General features: G+C 43.9%; 2 protein-coding genes across 2 annotated transcripts in view; one reads left to right on the top strand and one right to left on the bottom strand.

The window, feature by feature from the left end:
* LOC141084736 (collagen alpha-6(VI) chain-like) overlaps positions 1–22,367 on the top strand; it is a 177,975-nt gene that overhangs the window by 28,778 nt on the left and 126,830 nt on the right. The window contains exons 8-10 of the mRNA XM_073569619.1: positions 598–1,170; positions 9,349–9,692; positions 9,780–9,858. Coding sequence (XP_073425720.1) covers positions 598–1,170; positions 9,349–9,692; positions 9,780–9,858 — 996 coding nt within the window. The remainder of the gene's footprint in view (positions 1–597; positions 1,171–9,348; positions 9,693–9,779; positions 9,859–22,367) is intronic.
* Positions 921–15,214, bottom strand: LOC141084516 (uncharacterized). The gene is made up of 2 exons (XM_073569276.1): positions 10,880–15,214; positions 921–1,092 (listed from the first exon to the last, which is right to left on the bottom strand). Exon 1 carries the CDS (start codon positions 15,130–15,132, stop codon positions 13,816–13,818), a length of 1,317 nt encoding a protein of 438 aa, XP_073425377.1. The 5' UTR covers positions 15,133–15,214; the 3' UTR covers positions 921–1,092; positions 10,880–13,815.

Genomic DNA, 22,367 nt, shown 5'->3' on the forward strand with positions numbered 1-22,367 from the left:
AAGAATAGAAACTTACTACAATGCAAGTGTCACATTAATATTTTTTACAGTAGCAAAAAGTTAAAAAAAAATGCCGTATAAATATTGTGTGTAAATTCTCTCAATGGAAGCATCATGCTAACAATTTTATGTGGTTAAATTGTAGAAACATTCAGCGTCACGCTAAGAAAATGCCCCTTTTTTAAGTAATCGTGAACAGAAATTGTCCAGTAATCTGTGACCAGAGGCCTGAATGTACTTAGTTTATTGCAAAAAAAGCTAAAATATAAAATAGTAACAAAAAATGATTGAGTAGGCAGAAATTTACATTTTAGCAGCCTGCCAATTGTATTCGATATGATTAATGCAAGGCAAGTCAAGTTATGCCTGTTCTACAAAAAGCAGTAGGCTGAAATATGTCAACAGTAAAGCCAAAAACTGATATGAAAATAAAGAGATCATTTGGTTTCAATTATTACTTCTGAAGGTTTTCTAAATAGTCATGACGCCTATAAGGCCAGTTTCTTTATTAAAATGTTTGATATGCGTATTGTATTTACGCCTTAATTGTTTTATTTAGCATTCATTCATTTTTCTATCATAATGACATTTTTGCAGAATGTGAAAGAACAGAAGCAGACATAACTTTTCTAATCGATGGATCCGGTAGTATTTCAGACACAGATTTTATAGAAATGAAAAAATTCATGGTTTCTGTAATCGAGGATTTTGACATCGGTCCTGGCAAAGTTCATGTAGGTGTTGCTCAATACAGTGATTTGTTCAGAACAGAATTTCAACTGAAAACATATTTGGACAAGGAACTTTTGAAAGAAAAAGTTAACGAGATTGACAAACTTGGTGGATCCACCCTCATTGGAGAGGCTCTGACGAAAACAGATTCAGCGTTACTGAGTCAAGCAGCGAATAGTCGTATTAATGAAGGTGTACAGCAGATATTACTAGTGGTAACAGATGGAGTCTCATACGATAAAGTTGCAGGACCTGCAGAAGCTCTCAGAAAGAAAGGTGTTTACACCTATGCTGTGGGAGTGGGACAGGTGTCTGAAACGCAGCTTCTTCAGATTGCTGGATCTGCAAGCGCAAGATTTTCTGTTGACAATTTTGATGAATTAAAAAAAATTAAAAAGAGATTTGTAAGAGATATATGCAAAGAGCGAACATCTAACAGTGAGTACTGTCTAAACTCTTCTATAGCTTTACAGTTTTCCATTTGAAATGATTAGATGCATCATTATATTGTTATTTGATATCTACAATGTACATACTTATCTTGAAATGGACTTGTGTAGAAAAAGAAGCAACATTAATGGTTGTAAGGCCTACAGGGCTTAAACTTGACATCCCAAAAAATGACATTTTGCTATAGATAGACAATCTACTGAAATCCAAATATTCTAGCACATCTTCTTACTTAAAAATAGAAACTTTATTGAGAAATCCTCATTAAAAATCCAAAAGCAGGATACAGGTTGAAAAACCATGGTGAAGACAAGCATTTACGCGTTTCGACTCAACAGAGTCTTACTTTTTATGAGTAAGACTCTGTTGAGTCGAAATGCGTAAATGCTTGTCTTCACCATGGTTTTTTAACCTGTATCCTGCTTTTGGATTTTTAATGAAGATTTCTCAATAAAGTTTCTATTTTTTAGTAAGAAGATGTGCTGGAATATTAGTTAAGCTTATGTTAATGTCAAATTTACATTCCCCTTTCCTCTGTCCATAATCCCCTCCACCCCTTTACATCAGCATCACTGATTGGATGCAGTCAGACTGCCATATTACACACCTGAGGATTACAATGCAATCATAGAATCATAGAATCGTAGAGTTGGAAGGGACCTCCTGGGCCATCTGGTCCAACCCCCTGCTCAAAGCAGGATTCGCTAAATCATCCCAGTCAGATGTCTGTCCAGCCTCTGTTTGAAGACTTCCATTGAAGGAGAACTCACCACTTCTCGTGGCAGCCTGTTCCACTCATTGATCACTCTAACTGTCAAAAAGTTTTTTCTAATATCTAATCTGTGTCTCCTCCCATTCAGTTTCATCCCATTGCTTCTAGTCTTTCCTTGTGCAAATGAGAATAAAGTTGATCCTTCTACAATGTGACAGCCCTTTAGATATTTGTAGACAGCTATTAAGTCTCCTCTCAGTCTTCTCTTTTGCAAACTAAACATTCCCAAATCCTGCAACCTTTCCTCATAAGACAGGGTTTGCAGACCGGTCACCATTCTGGTCGCTCTTTTCTGAACTTGCTCCAGTTTGTTGATGTCTTTTTTAAAATGTGGTGCCCAAAACTGGACACAATATTCCAGATGAGGTCTGACCAAAGAGGAGTAGAGGGAAATAATGACTTCACGTGATCTAGACTGTATGCTTCTGTTAATACATCCTAGAATTGCATTTGCCTTTTTTGCTGCTGCATCACACTGTTGACTCATATTCAGTCTGTGATCTATTAGTATACCCAAGTCTTTTTCACATGTGCTGTCACTTAGCCCTATTCCTCCCATTCTATATATGCTTTTTCCATTTTTATTGCCCAGATGTAGTACTTTGCATTTCTCCCTGTTAAAAACCATTCTGTTAGTTGCTGCCCACTTCTCCAGTTTATTTAAATCTTTTTGAATCCTCTCTCTCTCTTCTCTAGTATTAGCTATCCCTCCTAGCTTTGTGTCATCAGCAAATTTAATCAGTTTACCCTCAATTCCTTCATCTAAATCGTTGATAAAGATGTTGAACAATACAGGGCCCAGGACAGAGCCCTGTGGTACCCCACTTGAGACATTCTTCCAACTGGATGTGCAGCCATTTACGACCACTCTTTGGGTCCGATCACTAAGCCAGTTATGAATCCACCTAACAGTTGCCTTGTCCATTCCATACTTAATCATTTTTTCAATAAGGATTGTATGAGAGACTTTGTCAAATGCTTTGCTGAAGTCAAGATATACTATATCTACAGCATTTCCTTGATCCACCCAATCAGTGATACCGTCATAGAAGGAAATTAAGTTAGTCTGACATGACTTATTAGTTACAAACCCATGCTGACTCTGTTTAATCACTTCATTCTTATCCAGGTATTGACATACATGTTGTTTAATAATTTGTTCAAAGATCTTTCCTGGTATAGAAGTCAGACTCACTGGCCTATAGTTACCTGGGTCCACTTTCTTCCCCTTTTTGAAGATAGGAACAACATTTGCTCTTCTCCAGTCTTCTGGCACTTCTCCTGTTCTCCAAGAATTTTCAAAGATTATAGAGAGGGGTTCAAAAATTTCTTCTGCTATCTCCTTCAGCACTCTGGGGTGTAATTCATCTGGACCTGGAGACTTGAATTCATTTAGGCTAGCTAAGTGTTTCCTCACTATCTTTCTGTTTATAGATATCCTGGATTCTTCTATTCCCTTAATAGGACAGTGAATAACAGTTGATGTTACATTTCCTTTCTGAGAGAAAACAGATGCAAAATAGGAATTTAAAAGTTCAGCCTTCTCAACATCCTGTCTTACCATTTCATCATTTTCATCCTGTAAAAATCCTATAGCATCTTTGACTTTTCTTTTACTTTTGACATATCCCCAAAATCCTTTATTATTGCTTTTGACATCTCTTGCAAGCCTCAATTCATTTTCAGCTTTAGCTAATCTGATTTGTGCCCTGCAGGTTCTGCAGACAGCATTATATTCTTCTTTAGATATGCCTCCCTCTTTCCATTTTATAAACATTTTTTTCTTCCTTTTTAGCATGTGCTTAAGTTCTGTGTTCATCCATCCTGGTTTCCTTAACTGCTTCCTATTCTTCCCTCTTTTCGGAATTGTTAACAACTGTGCTTTGAGAATTTCATTTTTCAAGATTTCCCATCCTTCCTGGACATTTTTGTCTTTAAGGATATCCAGCCATTGGATCCCTCCAATTCTCTTTCTGAATCCCTTAAAATCTGCCTTTCTGAAATCTAACCTTGACGTCTGAGTCTTCACAGGTCTTCCGCCTCTAGTTATCCAAAATTCTAAAATAGCATGGTCGCTACCTCCTAGGGTCCCAGCCACTTTTACCTCCTCAACCATTTCCTCCCTGTTTATAAGGATTAGATCCAAGGTAGCAGTTCCCCTTGTTTTCTCCCTTACCTTTTGGAAGATAAAGTTGTCAGCAAGAGAGGATAAGAATTTCCTTGACCTGTTAGTTTTGCCTGAGAGAGATTCCCAACAAATGTCTGGATAGTTGAAATCTCCCATGACAACTATGTCATATTTTTTGGAGAACTTGGCCATTTGATGCATAAAGAGTTCATCCATAGCTTCAGCTTGCACAGGCGGCCTGTAGTAAATGCCTACAATGGTGTCCTTTCCATTGTTCTGTCCTTGTATTCTTACCCAAACAGTTTCCACAGAACTCCCAGTCTCTGAAGCTTCAATCTCTGTGCAGATATACGCGTTTCTAACATACAATGCGACACCCCCTCCTCGTTTATCAAGTCTGTTTCTTGCAAATAAGTTGTATCCTTCTAGTCTTGTATTCCAATCATGTGTATTGTCCCACCAAGTTTCAGTGATTCCAATGACATCATATTTCTTTTCCTGTGTTAGTAGTTCCAATTCTCCTTGTTTGTTGCCCATGCTTTGTGCATTAGTATAGAAACATTTTAGTTTGTGATTGGTTTCTCTTTCTCCAATATTTTTATTAATTAGATTCTTTCGTCTTTGTTCTTCCTTTCCACTTCTAATAGCAGAGTTCTCAATAGCATTTGTCAGGTGTATGGCTTTTTCTGGTCTTTTGCTTCCCTTCCCATGTTGTTCTAGTTTAAAGCTCTCCTTACAAGTGTAGCAAGGCGACTTCCAAATACATGCTTACCAGTCTTCGTAAGGTGCACCCCATCTCTAGCAAGTAGTCCATCGTATAAGTAGTTCACTCCGTGATCCAGGAATCCAAATCGTTGCTGACGGCACCATCGACGTAGCCAGTTGTTCACCTGCAGAATCTTATTCCACCTCCTTGTTCCATGGCCATCCACTGGGAGGATGGAAGAGAAGACCACCTGCGCTCCCAGTTCTTTCACTTTCTTGCCTAAGTCTTCAAAGTCTCTGCAGATGGTTTCCAGGTCGTTTCTTGCAGTGTCATTTGTCCCCACATGTAGTAGCAGGAATGGGTAGTCATCTGTAGGTCTGAAGAGTCCTGATATCCTGTCAGACACATCTTTAATTTTTGCACCTGGAAGACAACACATTTCTCTTGAAGTTATATCCGGTCTGCAGATAGCGGCCTCAGTTCCTCTCAACAGGGAATCCCCCATGACCACCACTCTCCGTTTCTTCTTCACAACATTTTTCTTTCTCCATCCAGGAGGACTCTGAAGGCGTACAAGGTTGCTGCTTGTTGGCAAAGTCTTATCCTGATGTATTTCTTCATTGTTTTCCTGCGTGAGAGCCTGGTACTGGTTTCTGAGCAGTATGGGTGCTGACTGCCTCCTGATCCTCCTGCTTCTCTGGGTCACATGTCTCCATTCCTCTGTTTCTTCAGGTGCACTTCGAATTTCTTCTCTTTCTGTAACATGAAGAGATAATTCTGCTCTGTCCAAGAACTCTTCACCTTCCTTAATGATCTTCAACGTAGCTAACCTCTCTTCGAGATTTTGCAACTTTTCCTCCAACAGGGACACAAGCTTGCATTTGTGGCATGTGAAGTTTGGCTTTTCCACTGGTAAGTCTGTGAACATGTAGCAAGAAATGCAGCTCACCAAATGGCTCCTGGCCTCTTCCATCTTGAGATTTCTTAAAAACGATGAAAGATGAGCCCACAGAGACTCTTCACTTATCCCAGAAGGCACTGGGAATATGCAAATGATCTCCTCAAGACTCTTCCCCTGGTTTTCCGATTTCCTCTTTTCAGCTGCAACGGCCAAAACCCAGTGATCGTTGAGCTCGCGGAGACTCTTCACTTATCCCAGAAGGCACTGGGAATATGCAAATGATCTCCTCAAGACTCTTCCCCTGGTTTTCCGATTTCCTCTTTTCAGCTGCAACGGCCAAAACCCAGTGATCGTTGAGCTCGCGGAGACTCTTCACTTATCCCAGAAGGCACTGGGAATATGCAAATGATCTCCTCAAGACTCTTCTCCTCAGACTAGCCATCTGCTATAATCACCTGAGCATGATTACTGCATAGAAATACATGCTGTCACGCTCAGGTCAGGAGAGCAGACAGCCAGTCCTAGCATTGCAATATGATCCTTGGGCATACCGCAGTCTGATTGAATCACTGACACCGGCAGAGGAGTGGACGGGGTTAAGGATGGAGGAAGGGGTGAATACTTATTTACCATTAACATACGCTTGATCTGTCAGCATAAGATAATACATTTTCCTGGGCTAACAGCAAGACAACGGGGTAACATATAACAATAAAAGTTACATATCCTGAAAGGGCTGCAAAAGCTCTATTTCAGGATACTCTTAGCAGCATACGCAAAAATGACCTGACACATTCTCTTTAAAAATGAGCAAACTGATTCAGTGTGAATCAAATTTGTGTTGAAGTTTTGGAAATTAGGCAGACCTGACAAATTTGACAATTTGCATTTTGATTTGATTCACTAAAAATTCCAATGCCATTTTATACAATAATTGTAAAGGTGCTTTAACACTGCGCCTTGCTCTATGTTCATTGGTCCCTTCCTTGGCTAATGTCCTAATCCGCCACAAAACAAGATTCGGGCATATGCACCAAGAGGGCCATTGACTTTAATAGTGCAGACTGATTCACCATCTGCTCTGTTGTACATCATTCCTCCAATAGGCGTATACATCCGATAATGTTGCACCACAGAGCACACATTGACTCTGTTAGCACATATATAGTCAAAATCCCCGCTGGTGCATATTGTGCAAATTCCATTTTGCAGGGGGTTTGGACATAAGCCCCAACAGTACCAACAAACGTGGCAAAGAACACAATGTGAAAGGGAATCTTATAGCAAGAGAAGGCTCACGTAACCTCTGGTGCACTTTCCCCCCATTGCCTTGTAGCAATCACATTACATGGTATTGTTACAGATGTCCGGTCCAAATTGATAAGTCTGCAGTCACTCCGTGTGACTGAAAACTTATAAATCCACCCCCCTGTGCAAACACTGTGTGCTGCAGGCATTGGCCAGTTTCTGAGCCAGGATTGGTGGTTATTTATTCGTTATGCATACTCCCAGCCAGTGGGCACAGCCTTGCTCCATATACTTGCATACAGCGAAGCCAAGCGCTCTAGCCTGCCGCATCCACTGGATGGCTGCATCACTAATCATGGTGTATCCTCGCTCAATACAAGTGTATGGAACAAGGCCATGCCCACTTGACGGGCTCTGGCTATTAGTATATATAACCCTTATAAACCCTCTTGTCCTGGCTCAGATACCAGTGAATGCCCACAGCGCACAGTGCATGTGCTGGGAGATTCATAAGTCTGCAGTCACACAGAGTGACTGTAGACGTATCAATTTGTACCAGACAACCCCTTAATACTAGTATGATGGGACTATCGTAGCAGAGGCAGTGAATAAAGCAGCCATTTTTATAATAAATTTGATTAGTAAGAGGACGTTAAAGGTCATAGCTTAGTTGTAGAGATAGGGAGAAAAAGCCCTAAGACACTAAATACACATCACAGATGTACAATATGTTACAACAAAACAGTGAAAAATATTTACCATCTTATTACCTATAGTCATATATATTGAAATCACTTTGATATTACTAAGAATGTGTTTGCCTTCAAGGGATTGGATCTTGGAATAATAATGGTTAGCACATGCCACATCTCTTGGCAGGGGAGGAATCATAAAAGAGTATGAACTGTAGATGACAGCAGGGGGTCACAGCTGCTGCTTTCAGAGATGACACATTTTCCTACCTGTTTTATCACAGGAGTCAGTGTTATTACTGTGTCACCAGCCCTCTGAGCTCATCACAAATCAAGTCAATGACATATGAGCTCAGCTGCCACTGGAACTGCATCACTGACTTGATTTATAATGAGCTCAGAGGGCTGGTAACAAGGTAGAAACACTGACTCCTGTGATAAAACAAGTGAAATGTTTTACCTTAGAAAGCAGCAGCTGTGAGCCCTGTAATGCCATCGGTATGTTTTCTTATCATAAGTGAGTTTTGCTTTCTCCCCCGGTATGTGCCCCCCATAACATGGAGCAGCTCTCCATGGTTGGACACAGCAAATTATTTCAGCACAGGAACATTTTTTTTAATACACCCACTTGTACAACATTTTTCTAAGATCAAATACTTAATATGTACTTTGTTCTTGTGACAACCCCTTTAAAGAGCCTGTAGTTGAGTTGGATGTATGAGACCTCAAAATGTGGTACATGTCTTTTCACAGTAATTGAAGTACGTGTAAATCAAATAATTTGGAAAAAATTATTGAAGCTGGCAAATTTGAATTTCAAAAGATTTGCTCATCTTTAGCTATAATGTATCATTGATCAATATTCTAATTCCTGTAATTTCTCAAACTACTCCTTACTATAAATCAACCAGTAAATCTGAAGGACAGCTAATAAAACTAAAACTATCACTGTTGAGAAGAGAACCATATACCTTTAAAAATTAATTATTTATTCAAACATTAATAAAATCCATAAAATGCTACTTATACATAATCACCGTGATCATACCAAAAAGGGGACACCAACCACTAGAAAGGTCCAAATAACCTATGGGGAACCCAAAAATTCTTGCTGCACATATGGTATATCCAAGAGAAAGGAAAATATTAAACAATCACAAATAGGGAGTACATAATCAATGTGCAGAATGGTAACAATTTCAGTATATAATTATTGCCCAAGGCATATCCAATATACTCCACATATACCCATATATATAGTCTCCCTAAAACAAATATCAATAAAATTCCCACTTAGTAATGTCAAGCGGATAGTTTAAGGCAAGAGATACCCAGTCCCCATTTAAATCCATATATCAAGTACCAGCTGAACTTACTGGAATGAAGAAGGGTGAAGTGTAAGAGCATGGTGGTGATGATCCCCTGTGCCCCGACGCGCGTTTTGCCCCCTTGCTTCTTCCAGGGGCAGAGACTTTTGCCCTTTTTTAAATCATTTTAACCTTGCAATTTGTTTTTATAATTTGGAGTAAACAAAAATACTTTGTTCTATTCAAGTTGTTTAGAATCGCTTCTTATCAAATGGTGCTATCCCCCATTTAACTTAGTTGATACATGGATTTTTAAGTGCCTCATAGCTATTGTTTTTTTGTACATATAAGATAGACTACTCCTTACTATGTAATGTTATGCAACTTTTATTTTCTGTTTCTTTCCTTATAGATTGTTCTGTTGATGTTGTAGTGGGTTTTGACATTTCATCCAATCCCAGTAATTCCAAATTATTCAGTCAACAAAACCATCTAGAAGTCCATATTGCTGATATCTTAAACAACATGATGAACTTGAGAAGTCCAAGCTGCAACCCTGGTGTTAAACCTCAAATTAGCGTTGCTTTTTATTTGCCAAATGCTAATACATCAATTTCTCCTCTATTTCACACCTATAGTCCAGATTTAGCTCAGAGCCTCAAAGAGAGTAATGTCAATGGCACTTCCAATTTAACATCGACTTTTCTTACTTCAATGTGGAAGACATTTCAAAACACAAATACAGGAAAAGCAAAGGCATGTGCAGTCATTGTTATATTATTTTCCATCCATATAACCTGAATTTCTGTTCCTCAAATCATTCATTGTGTTTGTGCTTTGTAGATGATGCTGGTCTTTACAGATGGATTAGATGAAAATGTTAAAGATCTTGAGCAAACAGTAGAGGATCTTCGAAGAGAAGGTACAATTCAATTCATTCATTTTTTTGTTTCAAAGAAGGGTAAAGAGGGCAAGTGTGGGAATTTGTATTTCTGATCTTGGTAAAGAATGGTGCGTACTTTCAGCTCTGCATCATGGGTCACATATTATGATGCAACATTATACATTTTGCAACTTGATGCTGCAAAATATGAAAATGTTTTATTTACCAAACCTCCAAAGCAGCCTTATTTAATGGCAAATCATGGACCCAATTAAAGTTTTTACACCTATGTCAGCTAAAACATTCCTGAAGGCTAAAGGTTCGGTACCATGTACAGGGCCAATTCTAGCTTTTCTAAATTAAATTTAAAAATGTCTTTTTTTTTCATCAACACAGCGATATGGGGGTTTATTTTTTGCAGGACATGTTGTAATTTTGAATGACGTCATTCAGTTTACAAGAAAAGAAACTCTTGGGAGTTTGCTTATACAGTAATGTGCTGTAAAAATGACCTGGTAACATAATTTTCCAGGTTAGTATGATTACTGTGTTATCAAATTTTTTTTTACTTAAGTGATAATAAAATTTGGGAAATTTATAAAAAAAAAATAAAAAATTTGTGTTGCCATTTTCCATGACATGTAACGTTTTGATTTATCTATCGATGCACCTATTTGAGGGTTTGTATTTTGTGTGATGTGCTAATTTTTCTGTTTACATAATTTTGTGGTAAATGTTCTGTTTGCTTCTTATTGCAGTATTCGCAGAATTACAGAAACTGAAAAAATTCAATTTCTGGCATTTCACTTTTTCTTTTCATTTATTGTGTTTATAGATCAGGTTAATTCATTTTATATTTTGATTGTAATGTCTTTTATGAATGCAGCCATGCCAGATATGTTTATTTGTCACATTTTTTTATTTCTTTATTTTTTCATATTTTATTTTTTAAATGTACATTACCTTTTAGTACCATTAGGGAACTTGAACCTATGATCATTTAATCTCTTATACTTTATACGGGTTATACAACAATATTGAAGTATACAATGAAACTTACATTCTCGTATGAAGTCCAGCCAGATGTTGTGCTTCTCGCTTCACAAGAAATCAAAGATGGCAGCTGTGGGGGCTTCAGGAGGCTGTCAGCTGCCATGACAACCCATCGGTTCTCCTCGATCATGTCGCACACGAGCAATGAAAGATGGTGCAAGAACATGTGAATAATTTCCGAAAATGCAACAGCGCCATAAGAGCGACTCAGGCAGATCGATACACAGTCAATAATATACGAAGTATACAGGCAATATTCCAGCGCTCAGCTACTTAGGACACTATTTAAAGGGAATTATCTAACATTTTTTAACCTTGGTCTTTCTGTCAGGGAACAACAGTATTACCCTAACCGGTCATTACTACTTTTCATAGGAACAATTCAATGTACAAGTAGATGATTCCACAAAATCAGCATACAAGGCCTATCGGGCCTATGGCACAGTCCACTTCGGCCCAAGTCAATTCAAGTTAGCACCTTGTCCCAAGTAATACCATACGTTTGCACAGGAAGCAATGGCCCTGTTCACTCAGAACATTTTTCAGGATCGAAGGCATTCCTCTCTGTACAGTGATCAGCTTTGGCTTTTGGGGCTTGACCTGCGAAGTCTTCGGTATTTCACCTATGAAGTTGGGTCTGATCAAGGACCAAATTGCTCTCAGGTACTTCTACTGCAGTCTTAACCACAAGCCCGTTCTGCTGCTCCTTTCACTTCCTGACATCAATTACATTCCTGCTTCATCTTCCTGGCCTTTTATATTTTGCAACTGCGCTACAGCTGTCACCTGATAAAGTGCACTCTTCAAACTCTTTACTCAGGGAACACATTCTCCACCCTTTAGTTCCTGTCTGTCTGTCTAGTCCAACCACCGATAGCAGCATTTACTTGCGAGTGCTGTGTGATGTTGACTACTGTAGATGCATCTACTGCTCACCACCCCTTACAGACACACAGGTGATTGTGCTATTTTAACACTGTGAAAGATTGACAGCTCCATTTAAATAGATAAGCAGTAGTTGGCAGAGTTTGCTTCAATCACTGCTTTTATAGGCAAATTCTGGCTGTGTAACACTGCCGTCATTAGCTGAGTATGGTTACTAACCCTGCTTCATATGCTCACTGCCACCACATGATGTAATTTTATGTTAGTTGGTCGCAAAGTAGTTAAAGCGAGTCATTCAACTTCGAAATGCATATCAAGGTATCATTGATACTTGTAGGGATTGAGAATCTGGCACTGGTAGGAGACATACTTTAGTTTCAAAATCTGATGGATAGTTTTGGAGAAAAGATTGTTTATGTTTATAAACATGGGGAGGGCCACAAGGTTTATGGTGCAGTAAGCACCTTATATGCATATAAACATAAACAATCTTTTTCCAAAACTTACGGTAAATTAAGTCTATTGTCTCGTTATTGCACAAGAACCTCTACAAGGATTTATGATTACTGAAATGTGCATTTTGACGCTAATCATGAGTGGGCCCACCCAATTCCTAGAGGATGATGGGTGTGAAATTCTAAATGCCCATCAGCCCATCCAGGGACAAGATCACAGCACCATAGCACTCAGGGTTCTAATAAAGACCCCTATGACTGTCATGAAGATGCTCTTAAGATAAACAGCCTGTGGTTGCACTTATAGAAGACCATGATTTTTACTATAAACTGCAATACATTTATATTGGGTTAATGTTGTATAAGTCATCATTATTGTATTGCAGACAGGAGCAGCACAAAGCAAATATTGCCTCCGAACAGACACACAGAATACTGGCCTATGAAATGCATTACATTATATAGAGTAATAGCTGAAGAGCCCAGCGCTGCCCGGGCATAGTAACTAACTATGGTTAGTGATAACAAATTATAATGATTATATCTATATATATAAAGATGAGTGCAGAGCCCCACCCACTCCACATAGCCACATTCACTATAATATCCCACATCATTCCGTCAGCCAGAGCTACCGGACTACTACCCCTAATATCCCACATCATCCCGTCAAAGCCATCGGACTACTACCCCAATATCCCACATCATCCCATCAGCCAGAGCCACTGGACAACTACCACTAATATCCCACATCATCCCGTCACAGCTGCTGGACTACTACCCTTAATATCCCATATCATCCCGTCTGTTAGGAATGGCGGAACGCACTAAATAAAAATAATAATAAAGTGTGTTCGCCGCTCGGGGTCCACCGTGCAGTAGGTGATATAACCGCTGCTAAGTGGTGGCAGGAGCAATATGGCAGTAATGCGCACAGAGTTAAACTTCACAGAGGTGCGCAGAGCATTCTCAGTTAACTTACAGAGATGCCAAAAAGTACAAACACAAATGACTGAGCCTGTTGTAGTCACAGTACGTAACAAACACACACGGTATACGGTCACAGGAGTAGCCCAAGATGGCGGCACTACGTCCGTCTAGACCTACCGTGTGTGCGGCGTTGCAACTGCGAACGCAAAGGAGGCTGCTACTGCAGCGTGGTGTGGACACTGCCGCTAAAAGACAAAGGCAAGGCGCAAGCGCAATGTCGGACGTTAGCAGTGTGGATGTTGCAGCAGAGGAGAATAATGCATCCGTCCTCATACACACAGCAGCAAGTAAGTCTATAATAGCGCATGGCGGAACAGCCATGCGCGCCTTTTATAGCAGCCGGGAACTTCTGCACGCTTCCAGATCTCTGAGATGGACCAATGAGAACTGGAGCGGGACCTGAGCACATGACTCCCGATCTCCAATGGGAAATCGTCCCATGTGCATGCCCAGTAAGAGGACAGAAGGACTTAGCCTCAGGAGAGATTTGCTGCAAGGCAATCTCCTCTGCAATCTCCTCTGCAGTGGAAAAATAGGAGGAGATTGCAGAATGTGAGGATCTGGATCCCTGCTGAGTAAACGCAGAAATCCGACTCCTAACATTACCCCCCTCCTAGGGCCCCCCTCCTTGAGCCTTAGAATCCACCAACTTGTTCCCGTAAGAGGTATAGGCCTCAGACTCATCCGCAGGCAAGTCTGATGTCCCAGTAGATGACAGAGAGACCCGGGACATGTGGAAGGCCTCAGGGGTGGCAAGATCGCCAGGTCTGAGAAGGGACCCATGGGAGACAGTGGGAGCGGAAGTTAAAGTGGAACGCCGCCATGTGTCGGCAGGCGTCTCTGCTCTTCGCTTAAGGAGGCTATTCCGAGCACAAAAGGCGCAGGCCCGAATATATTTTTTAACATCCCGAGCCCTGTGCGGCCACCAGTAAGACCCTGCCAGGAGTTTTGTGGTCTGCATATAGCCACAGTGACCACCCCTCCTGGACGTGTGTGCCCAGGCAAGAACCTTCGGCCGAAGGTGGGGGGGAACAAGGGTCTTACCCGGCGGTACAGAATTTGGCCGTTGCGGGGCACTGTTGTTCTGAGACACCGCGTGTTGACAAATAAGACCGCGACTGGAGTCTTGTGCCGGACACGCCTGTAGAACGGTGCGAGACACCTCAATGGGCTCTGGGGGTGGAACCTCTGGCTCGGGTAGTTCCAGAGGCTCAAAAAAATTGGGAGTCGGAGTAACCTTCCGTTTGGATTGAGCACGCTCCCTAACGTGCTCTGAAAAACGGAGGTCAATGCGGGTGGAAATGGCAATCAGCTCTTCCAAACTGGCAGGACCCTCTTTAGTGGAGAGAGCATCCTTAACGTGCTCCGCCAAACCTCTCCAAAACACAGGGATGGGGGCTTTATCGGACCACTCCAACTCGGAAGCCAGTGTCCGAAAACGGACGGAATACTGACTAACCGAGAGAGCACCCTGAGTCAAAGCTAGAAGCTGAAGAGAGGTATCGTGCGTGACCCGTGGACCGAGGAAGACCTGCTTAATAGCTGTTAGAAAGTGAGCAGCGGTCCGGACCTCTGGGTCACCACGCTCCCATAGAGGCGTAGCCCACTCGAACGCTTTGCCCGACAGCAGGGAAACAATAAACCCCACCTTGGCCCGTTCCGTAGGGAATCGCGTAGCCAGTAACTCCATCTGCATGGAGCACTGGCTGATGAAACCCCTACAGGAGGCGCCATCGCCAGAAAATTTATCGGGCAATGGGAGGCTGGTAACTGTCGGCACGGGGGAGGATGTGGACATACGGGAAACCGCGTCTGTGATTGCCTTTACAGCAGCTTCTGTGGATTGTGCAGCTGAGAGAGCCTTCTCAAGAGTGGCCAGCCGGCCATCAAGCTGCCGAATACACTGTAAGAGTTGCTGCTGTTCTGCCATCACTAGCCAGACCCTGGCGCTAGTATAATGTTAGGAACGGCGGAACGCACTAAATAAAAATAATAATAAAGTGCGTTCGCCGCTCGGGGTCCACCGTGCAGTAGTAGTAACCACTGCTAAGCGGTGGCAGGAGCAATATGGCAGTAATGCACACAGGGTTAAACTTCACCCAGGTGCGCAGAGCAATCTCAGTTAACTTACAGAGATGCCAAAAAGTACAAACACAAATGACTGAGCCTGTTGTAGTCACAGTACTCAGTAACAAACGCACACACGGTATACGGTCACAGGAGTAGCCCAAGACGGCGGCACTACGTCCGTCTGGACGGCGTTGCAACTGCGAAAGCAAAGGTGGCTGCTACTGCAACGCGGCGTGGACACTGCCGCTGTCAGGAACACCACACTGCACTTGCTCACTGAGCCAGAGCGTGTGTCCTGAGTACAAAGACTGTGCACAAAGATACCTGCGGAGCGGGCAGCAGTGGTGACAATGCATGCTCCAGGACCTGAATCACGTGACTGCTGGGGGCATGGCCTATGCTCCACGGAGCTAGGGGCTGCAGGGAAACTCCTAGAAAGGTAACTACAGGACAATGTTACCAAGGGGCATAGACAGAGACAAAAAAAGAGATCAAGCCGAGGTCAAAGCACAAGATAGCAATACAGTACCATAGGATTAGACAGAATGGATAGTCAGGACGTAGCAATAGATCAGAAAACCAGAACGGGCGTTAGACGGTACAATAGGGGTAAACTGTAACGGAGCAACGATAGCTAAACCAGGAGGTCAGAACAAGAAAAGACAATGGTACCAAAACGAGAGACAGAGTACAGAGTGAAGGAACAAGCCGGGTCATACATGGGAAGCAAACAAACAACACAGAGTACACACACACACACCAGGGGTCAGACACACCAGAACAGCAATATAACTGACAGAGAATGCTAGTTTGGAGTGAGTATAAATACCCCTCCCAGATCCCAAGAGAGGCCGGCAAAAGTTAACCCTGTGAGAACAGGACATTAACCATGTCATAACCATGACAGTACCCCCCTCTTAATGGGGGGCCACTGGACCCCCAGGTTTCTCAGGGTACCTGGCATGAAAAGCCCGCACCAGTCGATCAGCGTGCACCGAACTGGCCAGAACCCACGATCGATCCTCAACGGAATATCCCTTCCAATGGATAAGGTACTGAAGTCTCCGGCGCACCCACCGCGAATCAACAATGCGCCCTACCTCGTACTCCAGTTGACCCTCTACCAACACTGGTGGAGTCAAAGATGAGGGATCTTCTCTAACTGCCCCCACAGGTTTTAATAGGGAACTGGGGAAGACGTTAGAGATTTTGAAGGAGGTGGGCAACTGTAATCTGTATGCCACAAGGTTGATCACCTCTACAATCTTGTATGGGCCAATAAATTTGGGGTCCAACTTCATATGGGATATTTTAAGTTTGATGTTACGGGTGGACAACCGACTTTTTCCCCCACTGTCAACGCAGGAACCACCCCCCTCCTCCTGTCTGCAAAATGTTTGAACTTCTTCTGGGCTTTGGAGATGTTCCCCTGTACCTCCTTCCAGAGGATCTTTAATTGTTGTTCCATCCCCTCGGCACCAGGGCAATCCGAATCCATACGGGAAAATTCCCCAAACTGCGGAACAAACCCATAATTGACCAGAAAGGGAGACTTTCCGGTAGACTTATTAATCCGACAGTTGAATGCAAATTCTGCCATGGGTAATACCTCACACCAGTCTTCCTGTCTGGAGGAGGCCAGGCATCTCAGAATCTGCTCCAATGACTGGTTGGTACGTTCCGTTTGTCCGATGGATTCCGGATGATAGGCAGAGGAGAATGACAACGTGACCCCCAACTTCATACAAAACGCTCTCCAAAACCTGGCCACAAATTGCACACCCCTGTCTGACACCACGTTCACAGGCACTCCATGCAGTCGAACAATGTGCTGTATAAACAAGCGGGCCAAGGTTTCAGCGGATGGTAATGCAGGTAATGGCACAAAGTGGGCTTGCTTAGAAAATCTATCAACCACTACCCATACCACTGAATTGCCCTTGGAAGGTGGAAGGTTAGTGATAAAGTCCATGGACAGGTGTGTCCATGTTTTATCCGGAATTGGCAAAGGCACCAATTCCCCGTCCGGCCGGACCTGAGAGCTTTTAGAGCATGCGCACACCCCACAAGTATTCACAAACCTTTTTATATCAGTACCCATAGAGGGCCACCAAAAACCCCTAGCTACTGCCCCCCACCGGGTAGCTGCAATACCAGGGTGTGCACTTAACACAGAGTCATGAAATTCTTGAAGGAGTGTGGGACGGGATTGTTCGGGTACAAACAATTTACCTAGGGGTTTATTCCTTGGAGCTTGTGCTTGTGCTTCCAGAATCTCTCTCTGTAACTCAGAGGAGATTTCAGCTGCAACCACTCCCGATTGACGAAAGGAGGAAGGAGGTTCTGGAGGGGACACAGAATCAAAACTTCGGGATAAGGCATCTGCCTTTACATTTTTAGACCCTGGTCGGAACGTGATGGTAAAATGAAATCAAGAAAAAAAAAGTGCCAACCGAGCCTGTCTGGGGGTCAATCTCTTAGCAGACTCGATATAGGCCAGGTTTTTATGATCAGTGATGACCGTAATGGGATGAGCGGCCCCCTCCAAAAAATGCCTCCATTCTACAAAGGCCAATTTAACTGCTAACAATTCCCTGTTACCGACATCATAGTTTCTCTCGGCCGAAGAGAACTTTTTAGAGAAAAAGGCACAGGGTTTGAGGTTAGTCAGGGTAGAGGGGCCCTGTGACAATACTGCCCCCACCCCCACCTCCGAAGCGTCGACCTCGACGATAAAAGGTCTTGACGAATCGGGTTGTACCAACACAGGGGCTGTAGTAAAACACTTCTTTAATGCCAGGAATGAATTTTTTGCGGCCACGGACAAATTTTTTACATCTGCCCCTTTAAGAGTGAGGTCCGTCAAGGGTTTTACCACCTGTGAGAACCCTTTAATGAACTTCCTATAATAATTAGCGAAGCCCAGAAATCACTGCAACCCCCTTCAGGTCATGAGGCTGCACCCAATCTGTAATGGCCTGAACCTTCCCTGGATCCATGCGGAATCCCTCCCCGGATACAATTACACCCAGAAAAGACAGTTCTTGCATAATAAATGAGCACTTCTCCAGCTTAGCATACAAATGGTTCTCCCGGAGTCTCATAAGCACCGTACGCAGATGATGCAAGTGTGACTGACTGTCCTCAGAGTAAATCAAGATGTAATCCAGGTAAATGACTACATAACGTCCAATCAAGTCAGAAAAAACAACATTAACAAAGTTCTGAAAAACTGCAGGAGTGGTAGTGAGTCCAAAGGGCATAACCAGGTTTTCAAACAGCCCATCATTTGTCAGGAACGCTGTTTTCCATTCGTCCCCCTCCCGGATCCTTATAAGGTTATAAGCCCCTCGTAGATCGAGCTTAGAAAACCATTTGGCCCCCGTGAGTTGATTGCATAGATCAGAAATCAACGGGAGAGGGTACGTGTTCTTAACAGTAATTTTGTTCAGTTCTCGAAAGTCAAGGCACGGTCGCAACCCACCATCTTTTTTCTTTACAAAGAAAAACCCCGCTGCCACGGGTGAGACTGAGGGCCAAATATGCCCCTTGCGAAGGCTTTCTTTAACAAATTAAACAAAACGAGCCTTGGGTAATTTGGCTCCAGGTACTAAATCGATAGCACAATCATATGGTCTATGTGGTGGGAGCGCCTCAGCCTCGCTTTCGGAAAACACATCTTTAAAGTCTCTCAGGTACTCCGGAATACCCTCCAGACCGACAGATGACACAGATACGGATTTTATCAGATTGACAAAAGGAACCGGGTTACAACACAGACCATTATCATTACATCCCCATCGGGTGATCTCCCCCTTCACCCAATCAATAAGAGGATTGTGACGTTGCAACCAGGGCATTCCCAATACCAGTCCTGCAGGCAGATTATTCATAATGAAACAATTTAAATTTTCCACATGAGTGGAACCCACTTTCATAGAAAAAACTTCAGACATAAAACAAATTCCATCTCGGGTAAGAGGGGATGAATCCACAGCCACAATTTTAACAGGGTCTTTTAACCTGACTGTCCCTATCTTATTAAGAGTCACAACTTGGGCATCAATCAGATTAATGGAGGAACCACAGTCAACAAAGGCGGTGGTCATAACAGGACCGCCAGCAATTTCCAATTCAACCTGGAGCACCATTTTTGTACATGAGTAAAAATGTACCTGGGAGTCTGGACAACCTCCTCGATTGTTGCCCAGACTCAGTCGTTTCTCTGATGGTTTCTCTGAAGAAGGGCAGTAGGGGCAATTCCTTTTCCAATGTCCAGAGGCTCCACAGTAAAAGCATAGTAGGTTGTCTCTATGGTGCTGTCATGATCCAGTGTTGGATCTGGCGGTATTAAATGCATTAAGTGAACTTTTTTTCCTTTGGTTCCAAAGTGTGTCGTGATTGCCCCCGGTGGCCATTAGAATTATCACGTGGTGTCGTTCATTCTAAGTTGCCCGGTGGTGGGGAATGGTATCGCACTTTAGGTTAATGTTCACTTAATTATGGATCAGGTGTGACACCCTATAAAGGTGTGCTCAGGGTGTTCACTCACTGCCTGTGATATTGTGAGATTGCTTTCACTTTGAAGTGGAGAGCCTGGAGGAAGGATGGAGCTGGTGAGGAGTCCTGCGCAGCTTAGCCAGGGGGGACTTGTTGCAGCTATGGTGTCTGGACGAAGGGCTGACATGGCGTGGTGGGGTCACAGTGATGGAGTCAGCGGGAAGTGTCTGCATGGTCTGGTGGAGTGGCTACTATGGAGAGTGGCACTCACCATGTGGGACTTGGCCGCTGAGCTGGACTCAAGCATGCTTGACTTCGTGGCAGAAGCTGAACACTTCCTTGGGACTCTGGTTCTAAGCAGCTGCAACTGGTGTTGGACTCTGCTCCAAGGCTGCACTAAGGTGAAGGATCCTGTTATGGTGATGGATCCAGGTGGAGGAGAAGATGCACTCAGGTGCAGGGCTCTGTTGCTAGGAGCGCACGCAACAGAGCAAAGCTAAGTGGTGTTTCCCCTGTATTGTCTCTTTCCTCATGTTTGTTATTAGTGCAGTGGTGGGATTAGTCTCCGCACTGACCCATTCCCTAGTGAGGGTTTAGGGTCAGGGTGAGCAAGGGCGTTAAGGTACGCGTGCGGCGACAGGTGCGGAGCCTGTTTAGGGAATGTAAGGAGTGCAGGGACACTGGCTCAGGGGAGCTTAGGAGGTCTCCATGTCCCCATTCCCTATCGCAGGGCCCACCATTGTTAAAGTTTCCCAGGTTCCCCCTTTATTATTTGATTATTGTATGTATAACGTGTAATACCTAAATTCGCCAGGTGGAGGCGGCGTATCCACCTGCACGTTTTATTATTTAAATTCGCCCCACTGGAGGCGGTGTATCCAGGGTCACGTGTGCTATGGGTCCGCCTTGCGGTAACATCTGCGACCCGACACACGTGACCATGACATTATCACAGGCCCTACAGTTTTTTTTTCTGGTGAGCTTTGGCCATGTGGAGACCGCTGAGTAATTGCTGCCGGGCCTCACTGATGTGAGTGGGGAGCGGCAAGGTGTTTAGAGCCGCTGCAGCAGCAGTTATCATGGTCTGGGGCCTCTGCTCAGATAACCAGAGGAAAAAAAAAATGGCGGCTGCGGTCTGGCAAAAGTCCCTAGAGTCGCTGCTGGGGAGCGGGACTTGCTCATGCACGGGGAGGTACCCAGGCAGGTGGGAGGAATGGTGCCCCACGGAGCTGCCTGGTATTCCCCGAGGTGAAGGGGTACATCCCTGTGTTGAGCAGACTAGGTGTGTAGTCGCTGCTGGGGAGCGGGACTTGCTCTTACAGGGGACGCACCCAGGCAGGTGGGAGGAATGGTGCCCCACGGAGCTGCCTGGTATTCCCCGAGGTGAAGGGGTACATCCCTGTAGTGAGCAGATTGGTGAATAGTCCGCGGGGCTCATGCCAAATCTTCGATGCCACCCCTCCTGGTCGTGTGGAGGCGACCAGCGAGTATATATATATTTTCCTCCATATTCCTGCGGCTATGGTACTAACACCCCCTAGAGTCGCTGCTGGGGAGCAGGACTGGTTCATGCAGGCGGGCGCACCCAGGCAGGTGGGAGGAATGGTGCCCCATGGAGCTGCCTGGTATTCCCCGAGGTGAAGGGGTACACCCCTGTGGTGAGCTGACTGGTGTGATAGTCCACGGGGTTTTACGCCAAATCTTCATACCATCGAAGAAGCCGCCCTCCTGGTCGTGTGGAGGCGACCAGCGAGAGTATATTTCCTCCATTTCCCGGTCCCCTTCTCCTCCTGGTGTGTGCAGCAGGTGTGCTGCGGGGGAGTAGGGACAAATCTCTACCCTCGCCATTAACCAACCCTAGGAGGCGCAGTCCTCATGGTGAAAGGGTTGGAGGGTGGTGTCCCTTGGTGAATAGTGGGGGTGTGAGTGTGGTGACACAGGGGGACGCCTCTGTTGAGTCCAGAGTGAGTTCACCAAGTTATGAAAAATGTATGTGTGCAATAAACGTTCAGGTCCGGACCTGTGTGTGAACGAGCATGTATGGGTGCCACCAAAATACATCTTGTGGAATTGTGTTGTGGAGTCTGATCAGCTCTGAGCAAACCTACACATACATAAACTCGTTCCCCAGGTCGGCGCTGTGGAGATGAGTGGTGCCTCCAAAATGAACTTTATTGCCAATACCAGCGGTGCGTTTGTCATAAACCTGAAGTGTCAGGTAATGGTGGGGTGAACTCAGGGTCTGGGTGTCCCTGCTGTGGGTGTTTCCCTAATGAGGGGTGGTCTTGAGGGTCCAGAGGCCCCTCATTAAGGAGGGGGTACTGTCATGATCCAGTGTTGGATCTGGCGGTATTAAATGCATTAAGTGAACTTTTTTTCCTTTGGTTCCAAAGTGTGTCGTGATTGCCCCCGGTGGCCATTAGAATTATCACATGGTGTCATTCATTCTAAGTTGCCCGGTGGTGGGGAATGGTATCGCACTTTAGGTTAATGTTCACTTAATTATGGATCAGGTGTGACACCCTATAAAGGTGTGCTCAGGGTGTTCACTCACTGCCTGTGATATTGTGAGATTGCTTTCACTTTGAAGTGGAG

The sequence above is a fragment of the Dendrobates tinctorius genome, unplaced genomic scaffold, assembly GCF_039654945.1.
Source record: "Dendrobates tinctorius isolate UK_male_01 unplaced genomic scaffold, ASM3965494v1 ptg000005l, whole genome shotgun sequence".
NCBI lineage: Eukaryota > Metazoa > Chordata > Amphibia > Anura > Dendrobatidae > Dendrobates > Dendrobates tinctorius.